A 15,788-nucleotide genomic window follows, 5' to 3' on the forward strand; every position below is an offset into this window, starting at 1 on the left:
AAAATATGTGTTCATGGGCCAGTTGGGTTCTAGGCAGGGAACAAAAGTTTAGTGCGGCAAACCCTCAATAATTATTAGCACAAGGAGATTAAAATGTCACAAGATTTGCTTCAGGAGCATAAATAAGTTTTTGGGTAACTTCTCTCTTTTCCAGTCAGCATGATTGATGGAGATAATTATTTCCTGTATGTATTTGCAGCCACCCACTTTCATAAATAATCTAGTGGGAAGCATATATCTCATTTCCCGTTCATTAATACAAAAAGTGTAGAAGCAGGTCTAAAGCGGAGCACATTTGCAAGATTATGGAAGCGGCCAGTTTTTGGGCTCCATGTTGATACAAAGCTGATTTTTTTTTCTTGCTTCTTTTCTATTTTGCTGTTTTTGGTGTGGCTGTCACGTATTCCACTGCTGCCACTGAAGCTGCTCCAGACTTTCCTATGTTTACTGCTTATCCCTAAAATTGTTCCTATTTTGACAGGCCTTACATGAAAGAATGTTGTTTGATTTCAAACCAAATGTTAATGTTGTTTTTACTTTCATATTTTCTGCTTGAAAATATAGGCAAAGGTAAAGCGACTGACTGGGAAATGGATGCATCTGCCCGAAAGATCCAAGGTTTTTATAGGAAGCATAAAGGTCAATGGCAAACTCAGTCTGTCAAACCAGGTTTGGAGTTGGTTTGCGTGAGAAAAATCTTGGTTCTGATCAAGACAAATCCAATTCTTACATAGTCATCGACTGTGGCAAATCATAATCTTGCGGCTTTGCTAATCATCAATGAGCATAATTGCACATTTTGTTCCTTTTTAAAAATGTTGGCATATCTTCTGAAGCTTGTGGCCAAATCACAACAGGTATTCAGTTACATTGCCCAAGGATCTTTCAGAGGTTTTTTTTAAAAAAAAAAATAGTTGGACCACTGATTCAACAATGATCATATTGGGTGTTCGGGAAAGTAATTAGCAGCTTATTTTTCCTGTTATCGTAGAGACCGCAACCAGACTGTGTATGCTCCGTCCATTAACCAATCGGACTGAGTCTACACTTATGATGTCATCGGGCCCTCGTGGCTCCTCCCCAGTTTTTACACTCAATCCAACCTGGACTGGCTGTGAGAATTGATCTCTCCTCCAATTTATTTAATTATACCTTTAATTGGTGAATTTTTCCAATTTTTGTTGTTGTTCCTTTAAATTGGTTCCTTAAATAATCCTTTATTCTACAAAATGGAGGGAAATTCGAAACTGATCTCTGGCTGCCTCTCCTCAGCCGTCTGATTGCCTGCGGCCACGAGTTCGCTCAGGAAGCCTGCCTTGCAATCAGATCGGCCAGCTCATGAGCTACGGCTCCACGGTTCTTTCCCCGCGGCGCTCCTTGGTTCTGGGCACTCGGAGGGACGCATGACCAGCTGTTTCGTGCGCAGCGGTTCCAGGCGAGTCCAGTGGCCATTCTGCAGATCGCCTGGCCACACTTAGTATTGGTGGCTATTTTGCGGGTCGGAAAAGCCCGTGAAGATAGCAGTGGCCATTTTGAGGCTCAGAAAATCCTCAGAGGAAAAAAGTCGGCCATTTTGGATGCTTTAAAAAAGGCACGAACTCTACAGCAGCCGTTTGGAGTGCCCAGCAAGGCGGGATCACCCCAGGTGGATTGGATAAGGAGCGCCTGGCCAGCAAACGGGTGAGACCGTTGGCTATCTTATTGTGGTGTTGATTTATGCTGGGGAAATGGCTGATCCAGCTATGGATACGAATGCAGGATTAGAGGAGGCAGGGCCATCAGGGGCAAAGAGCAGCTGGAAGAGGCAAGCCAAAGAGGCCCCTTCTTCAGGAGTAAACCCCAAGGTCTCTAAAGCGACTACCAGGGCAGAAGAGTGCAGGCAGAAGGCCCTCGAGAAAGAATTTCAGAGGGCCCATAAACAACAACATAGTCTAACTGCCCAGCCCTCCCTCCGAGGATCACCAAGTGGCGTCCCCAGCTCCACCTGTCTTGCCTCCCATGGGCCCTGACCCCCCTGGCCTATTCAGAAGGGGAATTGTCTTCTTCGGAGTCCTCGTCTTCGATGGAACCTGACAACAGAGGCAATTTCTTTGATGTCCCTCTCAATAGGGAGCGCACCTTTGAACAGGCTTCCCTCCCGGTTACACATGGCTCTGGGGCCCCCCACACCATGTACACATCTCCTGCTGATATGGCAACCATCATTGCTGAAACCATTAAACAGGTCATGGCTGCTGGCCTACAACAACAACCCCAACCTGCTCCATCACATGGCCATAAGCATAAATCTTCTGCTGTGGCTCAGCAACCTGATCCCTCTGCCTCTACTTCTCAGGCCTCAATTGGCGGGGAGTAAGATAACCTGCGGGATTCAGACCTGTCTGATGACGAGGTGGTCACCCCAGATACCCCTGCCTTTACCGGAGTATTCAAAACTGATCGTTTCAAGTCCCTTCTACTTAAGGCCATTAAAGCTGCTAACTTACCATCTTCTGCTTCAGCTTCTACTTCACAGGATAAACCAGCAGAACCGGCTTCAACTGAAGGTCCCAGTACCCCATTTACCGAACCCACGGTGGAAAAAGAGGTGATCCCTATTCCCAAGATATTCCTGAACGTCATCCAGAAGCAATGGGAGTCTCCAGGCACGGGCCCACGGCCGACCAATCTTGACAAACATCTCTACAACATTGCACCAGACCTCACCAAGTTTTTCGAGACTCCTTCAGTGGACGCACCGGTTGCAGCCCTGTCTTCACCTATTGTGGTCTCTGGAGCCCTTGAGGAGGTTCTCAAGCCTGAGGAGAAAAGGTCAGGTCAAACCTTAGTCAAAAACTATCAGGCTGAGACCTGGGCTGTTAGGGCCTCTACAGCCACTTCCTTTTTCTCCAGCGCGGCCCTGGTTTGGATTGAACAGCTTCAGGAACACATCGCTCCTACTGACACTACATCACATACGGATCTCAACAAGATCAGGGCAGCGGTTGAATTTGCGGCTGATTCTTCCCTTAATGCTGCTAGATTCGCTTCTAAAGCCATGGCCTCTTCCGTCACGGCCAGGCATCTGCTTTGGCTCAAGCCATGGCAGGCGGATGTCCATACCAAGTGGCGCCTAGCAGCCTCCCCATTCAGTGGCACCCAATGATTTGGTAATCCCTTAGACCCATACCCCACGGAATCTAAAGACAAGTGCAAGGTCCTTTCATCCATCTACAAGAAACAGGACAGTCAGCCCGCTCCTTTCTATAGGAAGTTGCCCTTTTGACCGGAGGATGGGGGACCTTCCTTCCCCCGTCCACAATGCCAATCCTATACTCCCAGACAGGGATCTCACCAGGACGGGTCCAATAGAAACACACAGTGCTTCCCCTCCAAGAAATCTTACCATGGAGGAGGCAACCACCATTTTTCATATAGGAAATGACTATCTGGACTCTCTTCCAATCAGAGGCCGCCTGGCGTTCTTTGCCCACCGCTGGGAGGAAACCACAACAGACAATTGGGTACTCAAAACTGTCAAATTTGGTCTCATGCTAGAATTCCTCTCCATCCCCCAGGAAACACTTCGTGCCATGCCCGGTCTCTCAGTGTCCTCGCAAGAGGGCACTGATGGAGCAGGCCATTCAGCACCTGTTGGAGATCCGGAGCATCCAACCGGTTCCTCCCCATCAGGAAGGGCAGGGTTATTATTCCCGCCTGTTTGTGGTACCAAAGAATTCCGGGGGATAAACAACAATTTTAGATCTAAAAACATTGAACCGCCACATTGTCTATCGGCGGTTCAAAATGCATTCTCTGCACACCAACCTTCAGGTGGCCAGGAAAGGTGACTTCCTCACATCGGTAGACTTGACTGAAGCTTACCTTCATATCCCCATCTTCATAGACCAGGCACTTCCAGTACCGAGCTCTTCCATTCGGTCTATCCTCTGCCCCCAGGGTATTCACAAAAGTACTGGCAGCACTGGCCGTCCACATCAGGTCATCCCCAGTTCAGATTCTCTGTTATCTGGACGACATCATCTTGTTGTCCAGGTCTCTGGTTCAGCCAGAAAGAGATCTCGCCCTCACCATTGCGGAATCACAGGTTCGGAGTGAATCTCAAAAAGAGTCACCTCGTTCCCAGCACTCGTCTTCTCCACCTCGTGGTGTTGATAGACACCATGGCGGAGAGGGTGTTCCTATCCAACGACCGCATTCTCAGTCTGAGGGAACTTGTCAGGAAGGTGCTATGTCTGCGCAAGGCATCCTTTCTTCTTCTCTCCCAAGTCTTGGGCAAGATGGAATCCTGCTTCGGGATTGTCCCGTGGGCCACGTTTCACAGCATAAATAATAATAAATAAATAAATATTTATTTCTTAGCCGCACCCTCTCCCGAAGGACTCGGGGCGGCGTACAATGAAACATATGAAATAAATATGTGGACAAAACAAACATATAACAGAGACATATACCGAGACATACACAAGGAGGAGGTCGGCTGATGAATAAAAAACAATTAGAATACAGTGATTAAAAAACCCCTAAATAATTAAATATAATTAAAATACCCAATTAAAAACCCGTCAGGAGCGATATGGTTAGATCAAAGTTGAGCCAGGCCAGCTACTTGGAATAGGTGGGTCTTAAGCTTAATACGAAAGGAGCGGAGGTCAGAGGTATTCCTAATATCCGGAGGGAGGTCATTCCACAGGGTTGGGCCCGCCACAGAGAAGGCTCTACTCCTAGGCACCGCCCCGCGACACTGTCTAGTGGACGGCACCTGGAGGAGGCCCTCTCTGTGCGAGCGGATTGGTCGCAGGGATGTATGGGGCAGAATACGATCCCGCAAGTAACTAGATCCTGAGCCATGGAGCGCTTTAAAGATTGTTATCAAAATCAGGAGCCTTCAATGGTTCATGTTTCCACATCAAAAGGCTGACAGGGGCAGCTCTTCTCTCAGGGTCCCCCTTCCCAGACAGGTATTACACTCTCTCAAATGGTGGCAGTCTCCGGCAATTTTGCAAGGGACCTTGTTCAGGGAGCCGTGCCGTCTCACACTTACAATGGATGCAAGTCTTAGAGGATGGGGGGCACACATGCAGGACCTAGTGGCTCAGGGTCAGTGGTCTCTGGAAGAGAGCCAAAACAGCATAAATTGGCTAGAATTGCAGGTGGTTCACCTTGCCCTCAGACACTTCCACCACGGAGTTCAGGCCTGACACCTATTAGTCCTCACAGACAATACCACGACCAAGGCACACATAAACAGACAGGGGGGAACTCGTTCCTGGTCCCTGATGAAGGAGTCCAACCTGTTGTGCCAGTGGGCGGAATCTCACCTGTCATCTCTCAGGTCAGAACACATCTCAGCGGTCTCCAATGTCCAAGCAGACTGGCTGAGCCAGACAACGATAGATCATACAGAGTGGAGCATCCATTCGAACCTTTTCCATCGACTGACACTATGGTTCAGCATCCCAGTCCTAGACCTGTTCGTGACAGCAGACAACCAGGTACCCAGGTATTACTCGAGGTTTATGGACCCCATGGCAGAAGGAGTAGACGCTCTCAGATGCCAGTCGCCCAGGGGTCTCCTGTATGCATTTCCTTCGCTTCCCCTCATTCAGAGGGTAATTCAAAAAATGCTGGAGCAGGAGGCAGAACTGTTGCTGCTAGCACTGAATTGGCCATGCTGGCCTTGGTATGCCGACCTAGTGACTCTGTCAATCTCTACCCCATGGCACATCCCTTGTCTCTCTTGTCTCTACACCAAGGGTCAGTTTGTCAACCCGACCCCCGGTGGCTGCAATTAACCGCATGGCAATTGAGCGGCAAGCCTTAACAGCCGATAACATTTCCCTCAAAGTCATTGCTACCATTCAGGCATCACGCAGAAGGTCTACTAACCGCATTTATGACGCCACGTGACATACTCTTGCTCTGTGGTGTTCCAACCAGACTGTTGACCCACTTAGGGCATCCATTCCACAAATATTGGACTTCCTACAGAGGGGGCTTGATCAGGGATTTACCCCTAACACGCTACGCCAACAGGTGGCCGCTCTGGCCTCTGTTCTGGATGGCCTGGCATCCGAACATCTACCTTCTCACCCCTTGATCCAGATATTTCTCCGTGGAGCGTCCAACCTGTGTTCCCCCTGCCATACATAGATATCCGACTTGGGACTTATCTTGTGTCCTAGAGGCTTTGACTTCCACACCTTTTGAACTATGAGATCCACTTCTTTGAAACTATTATCCTTCAAAACACTGTTTTTGGTGGCTGTAACCTCAGCCAGATGTATTTCTAATTTGGCTGCTCTTTCAGTCAGGCATGACTTATGCATGTTCCATCCAGACTGAGTTGTCTTAAGACTGGACCCGACATTCATACCGAAGGTCAATAGCTGTTTCCACCGAGGTCAGGAGTTGACCTTACTTGATTTCTGTCCGTCTCCCTGTCATGAGAGGGAGCGCAAGTGACACAGTGGTACGTCATGCCCTCAAGATCTACATCGACCCCACCACCTCGTTCCGCCACTTGGAAGCTTTCTTCATCTCTTTTCGCTAGGCCTCCTTGGGTACTAAGGTTTCATCGTCTAGTCTGGGGTGCTGGATAAGAGCCTGTATTAAACTGTCTTATGAACTTCAATCCATACAGGTCCCTGCAAACATTACAGCTCACTCTACATGCAGCGCTGCGACATCTGCGGCTTGGTCCACTCAAGCCACCTAGGAAGAAGTCTGCTGGGCAGCCACAGTCTTCATACGTCATTACAAGTTGGACAAGTATGCGTCGGCTGATGCGGCCTTTGGGCGCAGGGTGCTACAACAAGTGCTTGTGCCCTAACGGACCTTTTTTTTTTTACAATTTCCCACCCTAGTTGGCAGCCCAGTGTTTGGTACATCCCAGTCTGACTGCTGTCTCTACGATAACAGGAAAATGGGTGTTAGTCCTTACCTGATACGCTCATTTTCTGGTAGAGTAGAGACAGCAGCCAACCCCGCCCTGATATGGGTCACGCAAGGGGATTCCTTGTGCGGAGGAGAGAGAGAGAGAGAGATACAGTGACAATTCTCACTTGAGTCTACAGTTTTCCTTCATCTGAAACTGGGGAGGAGCCACGAGGGCCCAATGATATCATAAGTGTAGACTCAGTCCGATTGGTTAATGACAGAGCATACCCAGTCTGGCTGCTGTCTCTACTCTACCAGAAATTGAGCGCATCAGATATGGACCAATGCCCATTTTGCTTTCAAATGAATGTGAGCAATTTGCTTGAACTTTCTCTTTTGTAGGCATTTTTCTGTAAGGCACCTGCTATCTATGTGATATGGATACCATACAGTGAGGGATGGGAAGTCTCGCTTTGTAATAGAGGATTGTCCAGACAGGGATGGTAATCAGAAGGCCAAGGACCATCCTTTAATTGTCTGTTTCCATTATTCTTTGGTTCTACTGACTATGCAACATTTAGATGCTTGTTAAAAGCTCACCCCCATTTCTTTCAGGTCCCTGGATGCCATGACTGAATTTGTTTTATAGCTGAAAAAGATATATCTGAGCAACTTGATTTGACATTGTATAATTTATTTTGTTGGAATGGAACAAAGTAATTTTGTCAGGGTGCTTGTTGATTTAATTTTTTGCTTATATTATCAATGAATTTCTTATTTAAAAGTGTCTGATTTGCATCTTATGCTGGACTGTTCAGACATAGAGAACAGATGCATTACACTGTAGTTTTTTTTCCTTTCCTTCTTTCCATTTCTGTGTGCGTGTGTGTGCATCTGTCTGTCTGTCTGTCTATCTATCTATTTATCATCTAGCTACATTTTCAGGTAGTAGTGCAGAAAGATTTTTGAGAGACTATATATTTTTTATTTATTTTTGACTAAAAATTAAAATTTAAGCACTGTAAGCAGTAGACTTATTTTTATATAAATACACTGGAACAATGATCCACAAAATCTGTGTTTATTCTTGACAGCTATAGACTTGCAGGTCTAATTGAAGGCAAAACATTTCTCCCAATGTGGAAAATTTTAATAACCTCTCCAGATAGATAAGGAATCTTTACACTTCTTTTTTTTCCTCCCATTGTTTTGTTGAGAGCTGGTCAGAGAGTCTGAACTTACATTTTTCAGATCCTGGTAGGCCATAATCCTGTGAATAAATCAGAAGGACTCATTAGTTAGAGAAAACATTTCATGGTGTTTTGCTGAGGGCTGCAAACAGCAATTTTGCTATTAGTCTGTTTATATTCTCTAAAATTCTGGTAATATTTTTAATGAGCTGGCTAGCTCAAAGGTACTGCGGCTTTTTACATTCTTGGAGATTTAAATCTAATGCTATTTTGCATATTCCTCATAAGCCATGGCAGAACGAGCACCACTGACTTCTGTTCCCAATTGCATCATTTATGCTTTGTATATAAAAAGGGGGATAATATAAAACTCCACATTGTGTGTTTTTCAAGTGGATGGAGTGATTGTGCACTGTGTATGTGTGTGTGTGAGAGAGAGAGGAGGGGAGAGGGAGGGAGGGGAGGGAGGGAGAGGGAGAGAGAGATAGAGAGATGGATATTGAAGGGAGTGTATTAAAAGACACCAATGGCTAATTGCCATAGATAACTAAATTGCTATATACTTTCAGATTTGGCTTCTATTTTGCTATCCTTTTTGGGGGTAGCATTTGGCTTCATATACACTATCAAAATGCATAAAGTCATGAAGGTGATCCCTTATGGCAGTGAAGGCGAACCTTTTCAGCACCAAGTGCCCAAACTGAAATGTGTGTGCATGCACATGCATGTGTGTGCCCCAGAGCACTGGAAACCTGAAGGCCAGCTGGGCAGTGTGCATGCGTGCCCCAGCCAGCTGCTATTCAGGCTTCTGACAAGCGCATGAACACTGGCTAAGTGGTCTTCGCACGCGCTGGAGTCCCGGAAACCCAAAGTCCAGCTGGCCAGTGCCCATACATCTGTTTTGGGTCTGTTTTGGGGCAATTTTCAGGTTGCTTTTCGGGGATTTTCAGGCTGTTTTGGGGTTGTTTTCAGATTGGTTTTGGGGCTGTTTTCAGGCCATTTGGGGGGGGGGGCTGTTTTCAGGCTGTTTTCCAGTGCTCCGGCACCCGCGAAGACCAGCGCTGGAAACCAAAAGAGCAGCTGATGACATCACGTGTGCCCACAGAGCAGGCTCTGCATGCCACCTCTGGCACACATGCCATAGATTCGCCATCAATGGCCTATGGCAACTAATACTGTGTAGCAGAATGTCATGTACATCGGTTGGATTGGCCACTCATTGGTCCCTCATAGGCCTTCCATTTAGCCCTCGAGGGGAAGAGGGAGGCTTGAATGAAAAGGAGCAAGAACAGAACCAGGATTTGCTGCTGTTGGTTTTGCCCACACCATGTTTACCTCCTTTTGAGAGGAAGAGCAGGACAAAGGGAAAACAAGGAAGGCCAATCAGCAGCATTGCAAATTGGATGTGTCCTTGAGGAAGGAGATATGACTGCTCATGTTCAAGATGGTCCAGATTAGGACCACTGGCCAGAATGTTTCCCTTCCCTGTACTACCTCACCATGTGAGTGTGTGAGTTTATGGTAGATTTTAAATAGGGGTTGACAAAAAAAACAAACAGGACATTTAGCCTCCCTATTTCCTGTTAAAACCTACACCATTTATTAAAGCTGGACTACAGATATGAACGTTATTTTGCAAATGGTCAGAAATAAACAACTTAATATCAGTCAATTGCCCAAATAAAAAAAACTGGAAATTATCCTGCTGAAAAGAGATTCTTTTATAGTTTTTTATGGAGAGCAGGCAGGAGACAGAGGCACAAGACATTTGAATATTGATTATTTGAAATAGAGTTGGCATTTGATGCACAGAAGTCTCTGGAATTGTTCCTCATAGCTTTATGGATTTGTTGTAATAAATCCATTTATCTGAGCTTTGATTTTGTGAAAGACACTTTCTTGCTTTGTCAACTGAGAGATGCCTGACAACAGATTATTCATATCTGGACCACAGATTACTTAAATTTGAGCTCCCATCAAGTTCTTGACTGGCTGTATGTACTGACTGTACTAGTTATATGTTCTTTAGCTTTGCTTTCCCATCTGGAAAATTAAGATTATAATGGTTCTCTCAATGGTGATACAATCCTTTTTATAACATTTTTATAACAGTAAAATGTATTGCATTACATTAGTGTAAGGCAAAATATAACTAAAACCATTCATTTTAGCACAATCAAACTTGTTTGTTTTACAAAAGTCTCCAAACCTTGCAGACTATTTAGAACAGTACAAATGGAAATAACAATTTAAAATATTTTCAGAAATTACAATCAATTATCTTTTAATAGTAGGCAAGACTCCAGAAGTCAGAATTGTATTAAATGGAAGGCACAAGAATGAAATATGTTAACACATTAAAAGTAATGTTTTTAGGATAAAATTCTCATGACTTTCCTTGATCAATTCTATTATAGGCATCTTTTAATAAATGGATGCTGCTTGTCAGTAATAAATGGCAAATAATAATAATAATAATAATAATAATAATAATAATAATAATAATAATAACAACAACAACAACAACAACAACAACAACAACAACAACAACAACTCCACCATTGCCGGTCCCAAGCCCGGATGAGAAATCACTACATGTGAGGGAATTGAAATGCCCAATGGCCAACTAATTAAATGCAACGAAAATGAAGCCTACAAATACTTAGGCATTTTGCAGTTGGATAACATCAAACATGGACAAGTAAAAAATATTGTCAGGAGAGAGTACACCAACAGAGTTAGGAAAATTTTGAAATCTAAATTAAATGGTGGAAATACAATCAAGGCCATAAATACCTGGGCAATACCAGTTATAAGATACACAGCTGGTATAGTTAACTGGACACAAGCTGATTTGGACATTTTGGACCGAAAAACCAGGAAACTAATGACAATGCACTACAGTTTACATCCACGTGGTGACACTGATAGACTATACCTGCCCCGAAAATCAGGTGGCAGAGGATTATTACAAGTGAAGCAAATAGTTGAAGAAGAAAAACATGCACTAGCTGATTATTTAAAAGAAAGTCAAGAACATCTATTAATCGAAGTAAAGAACAAAAATCTACTGAAGGCCCAACAGACGAAATAAGAATACAGAAAAGATGTGATAAAATCAAAAATGGAGAGTTGGCAGAACAAAGCCTTACATGGTCAATTTCTGGAAAAAATAAAAGATAAAGTGGACAGTGAAAAAACTTGGTTATGGTTAACAACAGGTACATTAAAGAAAGAAACAGAGTCACTAATCCTGGTTGCGCAAGAACAAGCTATCCGAACAAATGCCATTAAGGCCAAAATCGAAAAATCCTCTGATGATGCCAAATGCAGACTCTGCAAAGAAGTTGATGAAACTGTTGACCACATACTCAGCTGCTGTAAAAAAATCACGCAGACTGATTATAAATTGCGGCACAATTCAGTAGCACAAATGATCCACTGGAATTTGTGCAAAAATTATAATATTAAAACAACAACAAACTGGTGGGAACATAAGCCTGAAAAAGTCACCGAAAATCAGATGGTCAAGATCCTGTGGGATTTTCGTATACAAACAGACAAAATACTAGCGCATAACACACCAGACATCACACTGGTTGAGAAAAAGAAGGTTACAATCATAGACATCGCAATACCAGGTGATAGCAGGGTTGAGGAGAAGGAACATGAAAAAGTCGCGAAATACCAGGACTTAAAAATTGAAATCCAACGATTATGGCACAAACCAGCAGTGGTAATTCCAGTGGTAATCGGCACACTGGGTGCTATTCCAAAAGCACTGGAATTACATTTAAAACAGTTAAAACTTGACAAAATCACCATCAGTCAAATGCAAAAAGCTGCACTGCTTGGATCTGCACGTATATTACAAAAATACGTTACGACGTCCTAGGCCCCTGGGTGGGGCCCGACTAGTAATCAATGCCAAATCCGGCGAAACAGCTGGCCGCTGTGATACAATTCTGTTGATGCAATAATAATAATAATAATAATAATAATAATAATAATAATAATAATAATAATAATAATAATAATAATAATAATAGTGGGTACAGCAAAATTTCACAAACTGACTACCTACAATGCCATGACCGCGTTGCTAAGATTATTCACTGGAAATTGTGCCAAACGTTTGGATTTGAGTACAGCAAAAACCACTGGGACCATCAGGTTGAGAAGGTTTTAGAGAATGAGAAAGTCAAGATCTTGTGGGACTTCAGAATTCAGACTGACAGGCATTTGGTCTACAACACACCTGATATAACAATAGTTGAAAAGAAAAAAGTCTGGTTCATTGACATTGCAATTCCTGGTGATGCATGAATTGAAGATAAGCAGCAAGAAAAAAATCACAAAGTATCAGGACTTGCACATTGAAGTTGAGTGACTGTGGAAAAAGAAATCATGTGTTGTCCCAATTGTAATTGGAGCCTTTGGAGCAATACCTAAAGGGCTACCTTGCTATTTGGAAATTCTAAATTTATCGGACTTGAACATTCTGATTTCCCCCCCCCCCAAAAAAAAACCCCTACTTGGAACAGCTTATATCCTCCGTCATTACCTTAACAGGTCCTAGTTTCTTGGTTAGGACTTGAGCTGTTGAGCTACCAACCAGTCCTAAAGGCTTTGAATCTCACCAAAGATTAACCAAATAATAATAAGAATAATACAACACACCAGATATCACGGTTGTAGAGGGCCGAAACGTACAATTTATTGATATCGTGATACCAGGAGATGCCAGAGTCAAAGAAAAAGAACTGAAAAAAATCATGAAATATCGTGACCTGGCCATAGAAACCACCCAATTATTGATGAAATATGTAACAGTGATATCCATTGTCATCAGAGCACTCGGTACCATGTCCAAGAATTTTATAAGATACATGAACAAGTTGCAGCTTCCTGTAACATCAGCAGAACTGCAAAAAACTACACTACTCGAAACATCGTATATTTTAAGCAGATACTTGGTAGATACCTAGAATGCTGGCAGCAACCCATATCAACCATTAGCACCAGTCAATGGTATTTGTGATACATTTTTGAATGTTCAGTTGACTGAGTTTGCTGTTTAATGAATAAAGTATAATAATAATAATAGGGAGGTACAGATTTTCCAGATTATTTCTGTGATCCTTTTTGAAGCGAGTCATCACATGATTGGGTTCTGTTTTACAACCTTTTTACAAAAAATGATAAGTGAATCACAACATTGTAAGAGAATCCAGCTCTCCAATTAATGTTGCTTGCTGGAAACCAGCTAAGAAAGTCGGAAAATCACGATCATGTGACCATAAGGTTATAGCAGCTGTTCGTAAATGTCAGCTGGTTGCCAAGCGCCCAAATTGTGATCATAGGACAGTGGGGGTGGTGCAGTGGGGGTAACTTTGAGGACTGGTTGTAAATAACTTTTTCTGAGGCTATTGTAACTTTAAGCCATCATTGAATGAACAGTAGTAAATAAAGGACAACTTGTAAAGAATGTCTTTTATGTAAACAGTTCATAATATACTATATGACTATACAGATAGTCTTAGATAAGCTGACTTAAATTGACAAATGTAATCAGTTGGTTGTAACAATGCTGTAGCATGTAGATAATATTAATAGGTGCTTGAGATTGAAATTTAGATCCCCTTTATACCTATCGTATTTTTAGGAGTATAAGACACACCGGAGTATAAGACAGACCAAGGTTTTGAAGAAGCAAATTTAAAAAAAAAAAGTTTTTGCATTCTGCAAACCTCCCCAAAACAGCCCATTTTTCATGAAAATGGGTCTGTTTCTTTTTCAAAAAAAGGGCATGAGTAGCCCTTTGGAGGCTTGTAGAGTGCTTCGGAGGGGGTGGGTGGGCCAAAATAGAGCAAAAAATGGCCCATTTTCACGCAAAGGGGCCCATTTTTTGCAAAACAAGGGCATGGATAGCCTTTAGGAAGCTTATAGAGTGCTCTTGAGGAATTGGGGGGGGGGGGGAATTGAGCAAAAAACTGCATTTTTTCTGCTATTTTCTGCCTTCCCCAGCCTCTGAGAGCTCTCTGAAAGCTTCCTAGAGGCTATGCACTGCCATTTTGGTGAAAATGGCAGTGCATAGGAGGCAAAAAGTGCTGTATTCAGTGTGCAAGACGCACCCAGATTTTCAGCCTCTTTTTTGAGGGAAAATGGTGGGTCTTATACTCCGAAAAATATGGTACATCTCACTCAAGGATATATTTTCACAAATGGGTCGAGGCAACACCTTCTAGCATGATGTCTGACAATTCTGGGTATTATAATCCTATACGTTTGGAGATCACTTAAGGGCTGTGTAAGGTCCTGCCTCTCCAGTCTTCTCAAGAAAGCAGAACTCTTGAAACAATTATCATTTCAAAAGGAACTTTTACTGAAAGACAGTGATAGCAAAGGAAATGTAGGCAGGATCTGTAGTTTCTTACTCAAACCGTTAGGTTAAATTGTTGCAAGCAAAGCCCCTCCCAATGTCCATTTCAACATTGAGCCAATCCCAAGGTGCAAAGATGTTTTGAGAACCTCGGGCAGAGAAAGGGATAACAGTCAACTCCCAGGAGCTTCGGTTTCACTTTCTCTGATGGTGAGATAAAGCAGATGGCTCAAAGCACATTATTTTCCCCCTTCCTAAGATGACCTGAGGCACATTCCTCCTCCCCCTCCCTATTTCCCATGAGGTACAGCAAAAGAAAGCAAATGAAACCCTATGCACAGAATCCCCCCCAAGCCTCCCACCAGAATGGCAGCATCCCTATAGAGAACTATGGAACCTGACATGCTGCTTTAGAAACGCTTAAACAATATTTTGAATTTCTGTGGGAAAAGTCACTTTTTCCATGCTTAATTCTAATAAGTTTCTCTACTTGACCTCACAAATAATGATCCCAAGGATTGGGTGCAGGACGCCATTAAATTGTAATTGTCTTTACTCTTTGTAGGTAGAAAACAATTGCTTTCAGTCTCCGGCAGCAGCACCTTATACAGCAGCGGAACCGAATCCGAGTTTGAAGGCAGGAAGCGTGATGAGGAGGAAGACGTTACAGACATTCATTCAGAATGTGAAACGGAAACCACCAAATCTCAAAGGGAAGGAAGTCAGGGAACTGATGTGGAAGAAGAGGAAAACTTGGGGGAAACAGAAACAGAAAGCTTGAGCACCAAGAATGTGCCAGATATCTTCTATGAAGAAAAAGTGGAGATAACCCTTCAGGACATGAGTCCGGGCCATGAGAAGCCCAAGATGATAGGGCTGGTAGACATGGGGGAGGAGGAAGAGAAGGATAAGTTAGTGCATTTGAAAAGCAGTGCTCTAGAAGGATATCCAAGCAGGAAGATTTCTGAAGATAAGGAAGGTGGTGAGTATAGTTTGAAGAGATCTGTAATAGGTTTTCTGAATACAAGTGTGTTGCTTTATTGATTCTTAAACGAATGCTGATTTTCTGGTGCCATGTTTTGATATTGCATATGAATAAAAACTCTGCTTGAATCTTCCTAAATCTATTTCTGTCCTTGAATGGGGCAAGATTTTGCTTTGATATATGTGCCAGATAACTGGTAGAGTTTTGTCTTGAAATTGCCATGCTATCTTATTCTTCCAAGTGCTGGAATTGAGTACTGTTGCATATATGGCTTTATGAGTCTTTCTCTTGTCTCCGTCACTGTTGTGTATGGGACAAATGTTTGACTGAATTAATTTAATTTCTAGTTAGC

The 15,788-nt window shown here is 43.3% G+C and overlaps 1 protein-coding gene across 1 annotated transcript in view; it reads left to right on the forward strand.

The window, feature by feature from the left end:
• The window catches only part of ERICH3 (glutamate rich 3), an 86,429-nt gene that overhangs the window by 50,757 nt on the left and 19,884 nt on the right, over positions 1–15,788 (forward strand). The window contains exons 12-13 of the mRNA XM_081949159.1: positions 565–639; positions 15,017–15,433. Coding sequence (XP_081805285.1) covers positions 565–639; positions 15,017–15,433 — 492 coding nt within the window. The remainder of the gene's footprint in view (positions 1–564; positions 640–15,016; positions 15,434–15,788) is intronic.

Source organism: Natrix helvetica (genome assembly GCF_964273705.1).
Source record: "Natrix helvetica genome assembly, chromosome: 3".
NCBI lineage: Eukaryota > Metazoa > Chordata > Lepidosauria > Squamata > Natricidae > Natrix > Natrix helvetica.